This window comes from Rattus norvegicus, chromosome 1 (genome assembly GCF_021556685.1).
Source record: "Rattus norvegicus strain SHRSP/BbbUtx chromosome 1, alternate assembly SHRSP_T2T, whole genome shotgun sequence".
Classification (NCBI taxonomy): Eukaryota; Metazoa; Chordata; class Mammalia; order Rodentia; family Muridae; genus Rattus; species Rattus norvegicus.
Window position 1 is genome coordinate 252,729,857 of NC_141534.1, and position 14,116 is coordinate 252,743,972.

The 14,116-nt window shown below is 49.6% G+C and overlaps 1 protein-coding gene across 2 annotated transcripts in view; it reads right to left on the bottom strand.

Moving 5' to 3' along the window:
• Positions 1-2,982: 2,982 nt before the first annotated feature.
• The window catches only part of Aldh18a1 (aldehyde dehydrogenase 18 family, member A1), a 32,353-nt gene continuing 21,219 nt past the window's right edge, over positions 2,983-14,116 (bottom strand). For both annotated transcript variants that reach the window (NM_001395675.1, NM_001108524.2), the window contains 7 exon segments: positions 2,983-4,075; positions 5,208-5,303; positions 6,280-6,466; positions 8,961-9,082; positions 9,189-9,384; positions 11,020-11,157; positions 13,102-13,322. In NM_001395675.1, coding sequence (NP_001382604.1) covers positions 3,894-4,075; positions 5,208-5,303; positions 6,280-6,466; positions 8,961-9,082; positions 9,189-9,384; positions 11,020-11,157; positions 13,102-13,322 — 1,142 coding nt within the window. In that variant the 3' untranslated portion in view covers positions 2,983-3,893.

A 14,116-nucleotide genomic window follows, 5' to 3' on the forward strand; every position in this document is an offset into this window, starting at 1 on the left:
CTGCCCGCTCTCTGATGACTCTAGCTTGTGTCAGGTTAACATCAAAACATCCAACACACAAACTTAGGGGCATCAGAGTAATAATGACACAAACACCATCTCATAGTTATACAAAAGGGATTTGATCAACAGGAAGTCTGAGCCAGTTAAAATTTCCAGATAACCAAAAATGTACAGAAACTTAGTGTTTTCTCAGGGATGTAAATTCTCCTTTTTTTTCTTTTTAACTTATTATTTGGGGAGATGGCATTTGTACTTACGTATGTGAAAGTTAGAGGATAGCTGGGAGGAATCAGTTCTCTCCTTCCATTGTGGGTTATAGGGATTAAGCTTGGGTTGTCCAGCTTGTGTAGCAAGCTCTTGGATCCCGAGGCTCTGCCCCCTCTATTCCTTGCCACACTGTATCTCTCGTGTGTAATTTCTGGAGACCTTGTTTCTCACTTTGTTGCCATCCTCTCTCCTTCAGTCTTCTTAAGATCTCAGGATCACCCCCTCTTTCAGGCAACAAGCAACATTTCTCTTACTTTCTCTCCGTTTCAAACTCTAATCTCAGCCTCTTCAGTCCTTCTCAGTGACAGCTCCCCACACAGCCCAAGTGTCTAACTGTCTAGTCAGACTCTGTGCTCTGCACCACACTGTTCATAGAAAAAACCAGTCTGGTCTACTGGGGGGCAGCTGCAGACAGGATAGGAAAACCTGGCTTTGGATGTAGCCTCATCAGCAACAAGAAACTTCTGGAATTTGGGAATGACACTGAACTCGTGAGGAATCATAGCATGTGGTCATCTCTCCCTCACAACACTGTGTCATCTATCTTACCACCTATGTAGCAGGCACAAGTCCCAAGAACAAACAAGCTAAACTTCTCATTTAGGCCATGCAGTTTCCTGGCAGCAGAGCAGAGACTTGAACCCAGGCCCACTATCCAATCTTCTAATATGAAAAACAAAAAGCCAGCTCAAACTAGTTTAAGCCAAAAACTGAATTGCTGAGTTGAGTCTAGGAGTGTATTTCAGACACAGGTTGGAAGGAGCTGGGCTCACTACATGACCTCTGGCTTCTCCTCTGCTGGCTGACTTACACTAACTCTTCCTACACGGTAGGCAAACTGGACACAGTCAGCTTTAATCTCTTGGAAATAGACTTTACGGCCCCAGGAGACTAGAGCTTACTTTTCCTAATAACTGCATAAAAATTCTACCAACATGCTCTTTGGTCAAAATTAAAACCACATGCCCAGCAGAGTGCTTGGATTAATGAGGCCTGAGTCATGTGAGCATGGACTGTAGAATACGGGAACAATGTCCCGCTTTGAACCACGCCAACTGACAGGCCCATGACAAGACGAGGGAGAGACAGATTCATGAAGTAAGAGAAGGGTAGCCATACCACCTCCTATGTTGGGCTGATCACCTAATAATCTCCTAATGGCGGTATGTACCATAGTGTTGCCTTGGGTCGTAATCACAGAAAATCTACAACCAAGTAGAACTGCCGTTTGATTAAGAACATGAACCCAGGGGCTGGGGATTTAGCTCAGTGGTAGAGCGCTTGCCTAGGAAGTGCAAGGCCCTGGGTTCGGTCCCCATCTCCGAAAAAAAGAACCAAAAAAAAAAAAAAAAAAAAAGAACATGAACCCATGTGTGCCAGAGACTCTTTTCTTTTGTCCATCGTGGGAACCGGGAGACTCGGGGTTGGTTGGTTCTGTGGCATGTGTGGTCTAGGAGCTGGTGGTGGGAGGCAGGACCACAAGAGTAGCTTCAGAATAAGATGTCCCTTCCCACAGGACAACAGTAAACACTGGGCCTCCCAAGCAGGGCCACTTTCAAAGCCATGACTGCCTCCTACTCCCCTTTACGTGTTTTTTCACTTTGAATGGAGAAAGGGAGGGTGTGGGTGGCCATATCTGTGGAAACTGACAGGGCTACAGTTTCTGTTGTGCCCTGCTGGTTGTTCTGCCTGCTCTTCCGAACATCCCTGTCCCTGACCCATGCTCTAAAAAAACAAGGCTCCAGGAGATGATACCAACGCCGCTGCTAGGACTTACTTTCTTGAAACCTATAGCCTTCTGCCCTACATCAGCAGCCCCAGACACTGCTCTCCAGACTCGATGGCTTCATCCTTGTCCTGCACCAACCCGAAGCCTGCAAGCCACACCACCGGTCAATCCCATCTTCCCCAGAGCCCACATGGCAGCCTGTGTACACAGTGAGCTCCCACAGGGCCCAGCTCTCTTGACTGCTATTTCAGACCCCTGGGGTATCTGTTGACTGGTGGAAGCTGGTTGCAGAATCTGGGTTCTTTTCAGCTGGATCTTGCTTATTGCCTTTTCAGGCAAGCTATGTCAGGCCCCCCACTTCAAGGGGCAGGGCAGGCTGGGTGCCTTGCCAGACCATGTAAGGGTCTAGATGAGAGATAGAGCCAGCGCCAGCCTGGGAACATGATCCACACGACACTGTAATTCTTACGCCTGTAAAATCACTCTAAGGGTCAGAAGCAGCATGTCAGTGAACACTCTGCTTCTTTTGGAGGCCTCCAAAAAATAAAGTCTTTGAAATGCAGACTGCAGAGTTCCAAAGGCTCTAAGAATAGGGGCTAAAGGAAAGGGATTGAGGGGATTAGAAGTGTTTAGAGACACTTGACAGAAGAGTGAATTTAGTTAAAGCCACAGTGAACCGAAGATGTGGGCTGGTGACATGGTGGAGTGGAGCTTCGGGGATGTGACAAACACCAACGTGTTCATGTCACGCACAGCCCCAGGCATCAGATCATCATATAACCAGCCAAAATTCTTGGTGCCCACTGTCCTGCTTTCTTTTCCTCTCAAGGCCAGAGGGACTTCCACTGAAGTGCTCCCTCCTTCCCCCTCTGCTCCCTGCTCAAGCCAACTTCCAGGAACAGCATGCTGAGAGCAGGGCAAGAAGGGTCACCAGAGAGGGAGAGGGGAGACAACGGTAAGGACAAATAAGGGAGAAAACTTTGTGCATGTGGACTTTTGTAAGAACTTTATTTCTCAAAAAATGGGGAAAGAATCTAAAGTATTAAAATAATCTCTAGTCTTTGTCCAGGAGGTCAAGAATAGGATGACGAAATAATTCACGTAAAAAGGTCAAGCAATAATTGCCCATCTTCCTCCCACTTGTAGGGACATCTTGAAATTCATCCCTCCAGCGTGATGCTCAGATTCCAATTACCTTGAAGGTACCCTGTGTCCCCAGGCCAGGGACAGACTGTAGATGTAGAAGATGTACACCCATAACTTCACAGCCACAAAGGTCATCTCCCCGTGGATGTAGGTCGGTCTGTTTTAGTCTCCGTTTCCAATGAAAATGTTAAAGGTTTTAAGGAGTTACCCTTCCTTAAGAATTCCCAGTCTCCCCTTCTGAGGATGAGCAGACATAAAAGAGATGGAATTCCATGTCGAGAGGCTGAGGACCAGCAAGGCTGGCCCAGTCAAACGCCCAGAGACTCCCTCACTGAGGTGTCACGGCAGACAGGACTTCCCATTGTCTCTGATGTTAGATGCGTCCCTTAGTCTCTACCTGTGGTGTGAACAGACTGGGAAAAGCCAAGCCTCCGCCTCCGACAATGATTCTCTTCCTGAGACTGGACTGCAGAGCCAGGGAGACGTGTGACGGTGGATCATTTGCCTAGCATGTGCCAGGCCCCAGATTCAGCCCCAGTAACAGAGACAGACACACACAAGGAGGCCGGAATGGAGTGTGAACATTAGCTAAGGTTGGACAGGCTGAGTTGAGCCAGAAGCATAGGTGAACTGTCCAGAAGGCGGACCCTTCCAAGAAGTGGGGGATGAGATCAGGTTCTCTCTGGAGATCCTCGAGTGGCCTACATGTGCCAGACTGCACGGAACAGTCCTGACTGACTGGCTCCTCTCAGCTGAAATGTCTCTGGGGAACAGGGAGGTTCTCGTGAAGATACTTTAGCCTTCCGTGCTCTGAGAAGTCTGAGACCACGTGGTCTTGCCCTCGAAGCAACCACTTAGTAGTTAGCAATCCCTCGAGTCCTACTGGTCCCCGGGCATGGATTCGTGATGTACTGATTCCTACTTCAGCTCCTATTCAAAACAAAACAAAACAAAACAAAACAAAACAAAACAAAACAGTCATGGAGGAAGCTGTGGCCTTTCCCACTCTCTGCTCCGTGTTCACCCATGAGCCTGCAATGGATGTCTTCTCTGCTAATTCTGACCCATCGTCCCCAGACCAGTCCCTCATCCACGTGCAGGTGTTCTCTGTCACTACGGATCATAATGCCCCTTCCCAGAATGCAATGCTGTCCAGTACAGTATGTCACCTCTCTTCCTGTCCTCCATCCAAGTGTGTTCTGACGGTTTTAGAAGACCCATCTTCATCAGCTTAAACATCTCAATTGTGTACCCCATTTTAACATCTGGGCATGTCTTGAAGCTTTTAACAACATCTAGTATAAGGTTCAACTCCCTAAATACAATACAGTACAATACAAACAAAAACCACATATATACGCTCTTCAAATATATTCACAAACTGTGCCACAATATCTTACTGGATGCCTGTGTAACGGTCCCCTGGAAAAGCAGACAGTTCAGACAATTCTATAGGGAGCTGGAAGGTTTGTAAGTAATGAAAGGACCAAGTGTCACATTTGTTTGTGCTTGTGCTAGTGGTGAACCCAGAGCCTGTGCATTCTAAGCACATGCTTCCAAATGACACACACACACACACACACACACACACACACACACACACCCTTCCTTCCTGGTTCCTGATGTTGGTGCTTAGGCTCTGTGTAACCACCAATGTCAACACCTTCCCTCCTACATTCTAGTTCTTATCTCTGAGGCAACCTGTCGGTGTCACTCAAAGCAGTAAGTCTGCGATGGCTTGCTCTCTGGGAACCATAGCAGCTTGTGAACCCAGATAAGCTGTGCTGGCCTGCTTGTAATGGGGACACCCAGGCTTGTGTAAGCTAGATCTGACACTGGCTGTGTGACTCTGGACAAGTCTTGTTTCTTGGTTTCCCCATCTACGGAGAAGGGATCAGGAGCAGCCGCCATCTTCACAGGCAGGAGGTCTGCCAACACAGGTGACACGGGGCTGTCCCGTATCTATCATGTGACTGGAGGGAGGTGTCATTGCTTCACCACAGTCCCTAGAGCCACTACAGTGAGAGAGACAGAGGGGACTCCTTTTCCCTGTCTTTCTTACCCAGTCCAAATCGGTAGCCATCAGAGAAGCGGGTACTGGCGTTCCAGAACACGCAGGCACTGTCCACATGCTGGAGGAAGAACTCGGCTGTTTTCTCTACAGGGGAAAGAGAAACCAACTGAGGGCGACGCACGGGGAACACACCCACTTTTGGTCACTCACTGGTGACAGATCTGGCTGCACGTATTTTCCTCACACGTTAAAGGTTGAGGGGAGCTCTGAAGGGGAAGGCAGCAAACCGGATTCCATGGCCCGGCTGGTAAGAGACAATCGGTTGGAATCAGATCTGTTGGCAGTTATGTCTTCATGCTGGGACAGCCTGTCTAGGTCTGACCTCCAAGTCCACACCGATTAGCTCTGTGGCCCTGAGCTCTGGGCCTGAGGGAGAAGGGAAGGATGTCACCTGCTTGGAGTGTGAAGGAGGAAGCCAGTTGGCTGCTGGGAATCCTCGCCCCATGGTAAGCGGTCAGTTACTGATTGATGCTGCTTGGTGCTATGGTAATAGCTTCAGTAAATTGGCTGTGAATCCCCAGGGGCCATATGGCTTCCTTCCCCTGCGGGCCTCAGTGCTATCTGGGTGTTAAATGAAGCAGTGTGCAGAGTCTGTTCTGCTCTTAACCTCCAGGTGAGGGTTTACTTCAGCTGTAAATTATTTATTTTTATTTTATTTTATTTTATTATTTTTTGTTTTGGACCCAAAATCTTGCTATGTAATTCAGGCAGGCTTTCAACTTGTGGCAATCCTCCTGCCTTAGCTTCCTGAGTTCTGAGATTACAGTTGTTTAGCCACAATGTGTGCCTTTGAACTACATGGTGGGGCAGCCTCACAGGTAAAGATATGCCTGAGAAAGAGGGGAAGCCAATCATCTCTGCCCTGCCGTCGGGGGCCACTGGGATGGACCCACAGATAGATCAGAGAGCACTCAGCAAAGCCACCAGCTGTCTCCAACGCCAGGACTGTCACTGGTCAGTCTGGAGTGGGCTTTCCTGCAGGACCAGAGGTCTGAGAGCACCGACTGTGGGTCGGAGCAAAGAAACCGGGCACCACGTGCCTGAAGCACTGCCAACTGACCGTTCTCGGTGACGATGACATCTGTGTGGGAGCTGCCGTACTTATGGATGTGATCAATGGCTTCCTGGACGCTGTCCACCACTTCGATGCACACTTCCAGGTCCCCGTACTCTGTCCGGAGTGACTTCACTTCTGAGGGGCTGAAGGTCAGGTAGGAGGCAAACTTGGGGCCTGCGTGAATTTTTACCTGTCAGAGGGGAAATCCGATAAAAAACAGGAGAGATGAGACAGTGGCGGCAGGACCCAGCAGCTGGGCCTGAAGGACCAGCCTGTGTGAACCGGAGCTGGGTCACGCAGCGAGGCCCTGGCGAAGGCCAGGGTTGTGGGCTTGGAGGATGGTTTAGCCCTCCCCACACCAGGATGCTCTGCTTAGGGATACAGGTCAGGGCTTGCTGGCCACTTTTCCAGCAACAGGCCCTTGAGCAAGCTGGGGCAGGACTGAAAGGAAGAGCCTTCAAATGCTGAATGTATGGGACTTCTGGCTTTTTATTAAAGGAACAATGGCCATAAACTCTCGTTCTCTATGAAGTGGGACCTGTGCTGATTTCATGAGAAGGCACTATAGATGTCTCTTTACTCACTACACCCCAGGGAGGCCCTGGCTTGGTGCTCAGGGCTAAGTACTTCCAACTAGTGACCTGAACGATTTTGGCCTGCCACACCAGCTCCATGCCCTCAAAACTGACCCTGTTCCCAGTCAGAGCAATGTAAGGATCCTGGGCTGGCCCCTGAGGGACTTGATCACAGTCCAATACCACACAGGCCTTGTTCTCTGAGACTGCCCGGACCTTCGGGTCTTGGTTCCAGCTATGACAAGCTCTGTCTTGCCTGGTGGCTTGAGGCCCCGATGTGATTTTGTTAGGCACTCCACTTTCTCCAGAATTGGGAAACCCAATCTGTGATCAGACCACCCTGAGAATTTTAGTGAGGATTTATGCACGAGGGTGCTGCCTGCAGTGTGTACACTGCCTCATCTTGGTTTGAAGCCTATCAAGGCAATCCTCATTTTGACACTGAGGATGCCCAGGGTTTACCCACATTAGGATGAGGGGGCTCAGTTCCAGCCGAGGACACCTTTCCTCCTGTGCAGTGGTAGGTGACTGTGATTCTTGGCATCTACAGGTAGCCAACAGTCAAACGGGCCACTAGTTTACCGACCTGAACATGGACAGTTGTGTTATGACCCCCTTTTACTCGTGGGGTGCACTTTCACCTTCAAAACAATGACTTCAGGTGCTGGGTAGCTCTGTTAACCTGACTGGGGATTAATGAAGCACACCTCTGTATGTATCAATGATCAGGTCAAATAAAGGTGTTTCCCAAGAGATGCTTAGAACCTGAGGGCTCTGGCTTAATGAATGGACCAATCCCTTGGTAGGATGTCTTATGGGGAGGGGGTGAAAGGTAGAAGATGAGCATTCTTTAGGAAGGAGACGTTCTGGAAGAGATGTTCTGGAAGACACTATTTCCCCTTTCTCTGCTTTCCAGCTACTATGAGGTGAGCTGCTCTCCCACCATGATGGAATGAACCCTCCCAAATGGTAAACTGAGGTAAGGAGTTAGGGACAGCACCAGGCTATGGCCTTTGTTGGTTCTCGGGTTCCCGAGCTGCAGTCTAGAGGAGACGTTGGGCTCCACTATGGGGTCACATTTCCACTGGCAGCCTCTACTCTGCATTTCAGACCAGACTGATAACGCGTTTCTGTGCTTGGACACACAGATTCTAGGACTTTTCTTTCCTTCTGAGGATCTGTATGGTCCTCCCTGTAGTCATGTTTCTTTCGAGTACAGTCTTTTAAGTTGCTTTTCTTGGGCGTTTGGCTTGGCTGTAATGCCACAGAAACCTACTGATAAGCACCTTTCCCTTCTGGCAAAAGGATGCCACATCAGGGTCACAGAAAATGAAGCCAGCAGGCTCACACCTGCTATCAAAGCTGGAAATGCAGCCATGTACGACCTTTAATAGATTGTCTATTACCGTCTAGCAATTTGCAACTGTGAATTTAGCACAGCGTAAACCTGCCTGTACTTCAAACTTACTGAGTGTTTGTGTACAACCTCAATAGCAGGTTATGAACAAAACCCAAAAGAAAGCTATTCAAACTGCTTGTCCTGAATGTCACTCAGTAAGTGCGTTTACATTGGCAACAGAAGACAGTCTGGAGGAAAGGCGTGGATGCATATAAATTTTACTCTTGAAAAACACTTCTGAGGCTAGAGGAATGGCTGTGCAGTTAAAAGCACTGGCTGCTCTTCCAGAGGACCCCAGTTCAATTGCCAGCACCCACATAGCAGCTCCTAACTATAACTCCAGTTCCAGAGGCACATGTGGTCCACAGACATGCATGCATAACACTCATATACATAAAATACAGTCGTAAAAACACTGTGCCCCAATCCACCCAAAACTCCTCAAAACAAAAACAAGCACTCTGCACAGTTATTTTTTTTTTAAGTTACGTAAATGGGAATGCCTAGATGGAGATAAAACTTTATTACCCAAATAAAACAGTGCTGTAAAGATCCCATTCTGTGTGGTGCTATGTGGTCTGCTACCTTTGAACCCTCGCAGTGGGGTGTGTGTGTGTGTGTGTGTGTGTGTGTGTGTGTGTGTGTGTGTGCGCGCCCTACATTGCGTGGAAGCTGCTCCTGGTCTGATCTTTCCCGTGGGTCTACCATACCTGTTCCACTCTGAGCATGTCAATGATCTGGTCAAATAAGGGTGTTCTCAGCAGATCTCGGTGGATGAGCAAAGTCTCCAGGGCGTTACAGGCAGCTGGGTACTCACATTTGGAGTCTCTGACTGAGGAGAAGAAGGAGGAAGAGTGGGTCCCGTGTACACGCTCCACAGGCACAGAGGACTCTCCAGGAATCCCCCACGACTCCCCAGGAGCCCCGGGTCAGCTCACCAAGTCGGGTGACCTTGTCCACACTGGCTTCAGAATCCACGTACATGTGGCAGATCCCTTCGCTGTGGCCCATCACTGGGATCCCCTTGGCAGCTTTCTGGATGTCTCTGACCAGCTGGGAGGAGCCTCGAGGGATGATCAGGTCAATTATTTTGTCCAGGCGGCAGAGATCCTCCACTTCTTCTCTGGTGTTTACCTGAAGAGGGAGAGAACCGAGAGGAAGATGGCATCTTCTGGTCAAACCGCAGAGACAGGGCTGAAGGTCTCGCTTGGTGCCATGCTCTGCATTTCTGACAGAGACGTGGTCGGGCCCTGGAGAGCTCAGTCACAGGAGGGAGGGCAGTGGGACGGTTAACCACACGGGGCGGAGGAGCTGAGTGCTGTGTGGGTGGAGGATGGGCAGGCCCAGATGATGCCACGCTACAGGATCACTAACGAGGCCGCTGGAGGGCAAGCTGAGTCTTGTTAGGAGGGGGTACCATTTCCCCAAGATGTCCGCTGCCAATCTCCATCCTGAGATGCAGACTAGACCAATCACAAGGGCCTGTGGTGGGTCATGGAAATAGCAGACATTTTCTTTTTAATCAGTGTCTTCCAACTGTTACGTCACTGTTACGTCACAACAGCTCTATAAAGGTACACAGCTGCTTTATTCATGAAGCCAACACCCAGGACCAGCCTAAATTCCCGTCGCAGCGGTGCGTGGGTATAAATGAACTACTACTCGGTAATGAAAAAGGAGAAAAGAACTGCGGGATGCAAAAACACAGATGTAATAGCACCGAGATAAAATAAACAAAAGTCAAAGACTGTGAAAGTACATCCTGGATGGCTCTGGGTGACTCTGTCTGAGTTCAGGAACAGACAAAAGTAACCGAATGTGGTGCAAGTCAAAGAGGGAGGGAAGGGCAGGAAGGGCCTTGTGGCATGCTGGGGATATGTGGTTAGCGGCCATGCATAGACACAGTTACAGAGCTGTCTGCCTGCAAACTGCATGTGCCACTGTAAATACAGTATACACTGCCAGGGAGGGAGGGAGGGAGGGAGGGAGGGAGGGAGGGAGGGAGGGAGGGAGGGAGGGAGCACAGGAGGGAGAGAGGGAGGGGACCCATCCAGGCAGGCTGTTCTAGAGCTGGGCTGAATTCCTAAGCCTGGGATCCTCCCACCAGGCTCTCCCTGAGCAGGTAATAAGGCAGTTTCTTCCACAGGAAAGGAAAGGTCTAGAACTGGCAGGAATCAAATCCAAACCCTACCATAGACTGGTGAGGTTTTTGTGTCCCAGAGTCTGCTTTCACCCAGTCCAGAGCAAGGGCCTGAGAAGGAACAGCATTTCCTCGCAGGGTTATACTGAATTAACGAAGAGAACGAAAGCTCCTCACGTGACCTGCACTTGCTGGCACAGAGCTCATCTGGTGGCTCAGGTCAGGTCAGTGACCACAGTAACAGGGGCAGTAGCATGCTCTCATTCTCCTGTACCACACGGGGGCTGATGACAAACTTTCCTGAAGTGGCTTAGGTCAAATCAAAAACTCTACCAAAGACTTCCTTACCCCCCGAGTCAGATTACCCTAAATAACTGAACCCTATAGTGGGTCTGCCACTCCTGTAACCTAATCAATGAGGATCTGGGGGCCAGTGTTATGGCTCAGTAAGTAAAGGTGCTTGCCACACAAGCCTGAAGACCTGAGTTCGATTCACAGAACTTGCTGCCTCTCTAATCAAGTTGCTTGTAAAAGCTTCATGGCTTCACCAACCTAATATTTGCTACAAATTTCCACAGACCTCACCTGGCCCTCCCTGGATGGGACCAGGCCCGTTCCCAGCCACCTACCAGCTGTATGGCCTCCTTGACTCCATGGATGGAGAGGGCCTCCTGGGTCAGGAGGTGAAGAATGCGGTTGCTGTGCATAGCCTCCTTCCCGCCTTTGAGCAACAAGCCGTTGCCACTCGCAATGGCCAAGGCTGCCACCTGCGGACCAGAGGGAAGACAAGGCGGTCGGCTTGACGACGATGTTTGCATTGCTGTGTGTCCATCTCACCTTCACCAGCATCCAAGTCAATGAAAAACTCACTGTATCCCATTTTATAACAAAGCCCAGAAAGGGTGGTGACTCTCCAGGTTGCACAGCTTACAAATGCACGGCCCGAAAACACTCCGAGATGCTTGACTCTGGGGGCTGAACTATATGGTTTCCATAGAAGCCAGCAGCAATGCTGGCTAAATTCATGGTCAGGGTGCCACGGTACTCCCTCCCCACTCTGGCCACTGTGGGGGGCAGGATGCCTCTACAGTAACGTATCTCAGCGGTTTGAGGAGGGCGGCTATGGCTGCAGTTGACTGTGGTCCTAAAGCTGACCCCAGGGCTTTACATGCCAGATCCTAAGAATCTGGAGACCACAAGCTCGGGCCAGCCCTGGACAGTGACAGTGGCCTGCTGAGGGAGCACACACTGCTCGGGGTGGGAGGACGGTGAGCTATCCCAGCAGAGAAACGGGCTCAGTCATCCTAAGCCAGAACTTGATTTTCTGAACACTTTCCAGTTAAATGAAAATCACCCTAGTTGTAGGGGGAAAGCTACTAAAAGCCTGGCCATTTTAATGTCCTTCACCTGGCCATTTTAATGTCCTTCTTAATGCTTTTTATTGGCTTGAGTTGCTCTCGAGCCCCTTATGATGGTAATGAGAACTTTCTCTAGCCGGATGCAGACACTTCATGTTCTGCACACAATTTTTACGATTTGCGTGTAGTCTTCCAGGGCTACACTTCAGGTGAGGAGCCTCAGTCACAGGGGAAAGCCTATTCCTCGTGAGGAACCAGGTGGCTAGGACACTTCATGAACAGAGCCACACGGAATTGGGACCCATTTCTGTTAGCACAAATGAGTTTTGCAGCCACCGCCGGGCTCTTTTACAAGGCCAGCTTGTGGCCAGAGTGGGAGTGAGCCTGGCTGGGGACAGGGAACCATGGGAAGGGAGTCCTGTGAGGAACAAGCTGGTGGGAGGTCGAGTCAGGGAGTGCCTGCCACAGGGCTCTGCAGGCTTCACAGTCCATGATGCCTTACACATAGCGGGGCTAGCTAGCTTTCCATTTTAAAAGAGAATTTCCCTGTGAGGCCTCGGAGCCTGTACAAATAGAGTAGATCTTATCCCACTCACGGCTTGGTGGGAGATTATCGACTATTGATTTCTCAGGGAGTTTAGGGCAGAAGCGAGGCCAGCTCTCTACTGTCACCTCATGTGACAAGGCGTGGCTGCTTTGACATGTGCTAGCCACACTCTTTGAAGAGGGCTGCATTCTATGTCCCCTTAAGTACACAGAGGGCTTTCTCTACGTGGTGTTCCTACAGGAAGTACTCGGTGGTGCTGATAATGGAGTCCCTTTGTGTGGTTAGTCAGGTGTGAGGTGAATGGCTGCAGTCTCAGAACAAAGAGCACCATGAGCCAGGAGAGCTGGGAGTTTCTTCTCCCCCTCCCTGCAGGGGGCTGATCTGGGCTCGGGTGTGACAGGAAATATTAACTTTATAATGCCCGGTTGTGTCTCTGCCCTGGGAGGGCTGGAAGAGCATAACTCAGCTTAATAATAAACTGGCAACGTCACGGAATGTGTTTGTGCTGAAGTTAAGATCTCTCTCTTATATATGCACATGCTCGCTCATACATACATACATACATACATCCGTATATACATACATCCGTATTACATACATACATACGTACGTACGTACACCCATACATCCATACATCTATACATCCATCTACCCGTACACCCATACATCCATACGTACGTATGTACGTACATACATACATACATACATACATACATACATACATACATCTTTGGTGCCTTATCTATACTCCTGGTAATAAATGCTTCCCCCAACCCATTCCCAGGCAGGGTCATGGTCCCACATACCTGGGGTAGACAGTCAGGACGAGACTCAAAGATCACCAGTAAAACACCTATTGGGACAGTCACTTGTTCTAACTCCAGGTTTTTGGCAATCCGAGTCCGGCGCAGGACACGGCCTACGCTCTCCTGAGAGGAGGCTGCGATCTGCCGCAGCCCGATGGCCAGGCTGTTCAGTTTAGATGTGGAGAGGCTGAGACGCTTCAGCAGGGGGCCTGCAAGTCTTCCTAGAACAGCAGTGGGACATGAGAAAGTGGCCGATGTGGGCAGGCCTTGGCCCCCAACTTTACTGAAATAGGGATAGACACAGAACTCAGAGTGTGGGTGACGCCCGACACTCAGGTTTACCGGGCTCTTCCTCGGGGTTGGAGAGAGACCGCTTGACAACTGTACCTCATGTCCCCAAATTATCACTTTCAACATGTGACATTTGAAAAAACATTTCAGCATTTCAAAACGGGGAGGCCTGGGATTCTAACAATTTAAACAAGAGGCTGTGATGCGGTTGTTACACATGATCTACCACAGGTACTAAGCCAGGCTATCTGGAATATGGCATGTGAAAAAGAAAAGGCCAACCCAGAAACATCAAGTCTATTCATCAAACATAACTGAGGCATTGTGTGCACTTGATGGCATCAACAACAATGACAATTTGTCACCTTCCTGCCGTCATTGTCGCTATTATTATTATTATTATTATTATTATTATTATTGACAGGGTCTCACTATGTGGCCACCACACCCAGATACCCCACTGTCTTAAGCTGCACACAAAATGAAGAGAAAGAAGGTGCCTGCGTCTCAATGACTGTAACCGGTCATTTGTGATAAGACCTTAGCCATATCGCCTGCTCTTCCATGAGTGTCACACAGATCTGTCTGGACAGCGCTTGATGCCTGCCATAAAGATAGCAAGCACACTGGTTTAATGGCCCAAGAGATGTCTCATCGTTCACCACAGGCAGCAGCACGAGCCATTTCTGTGGCTCTTCTGTATGGACAGTTCATGAGAACTGGA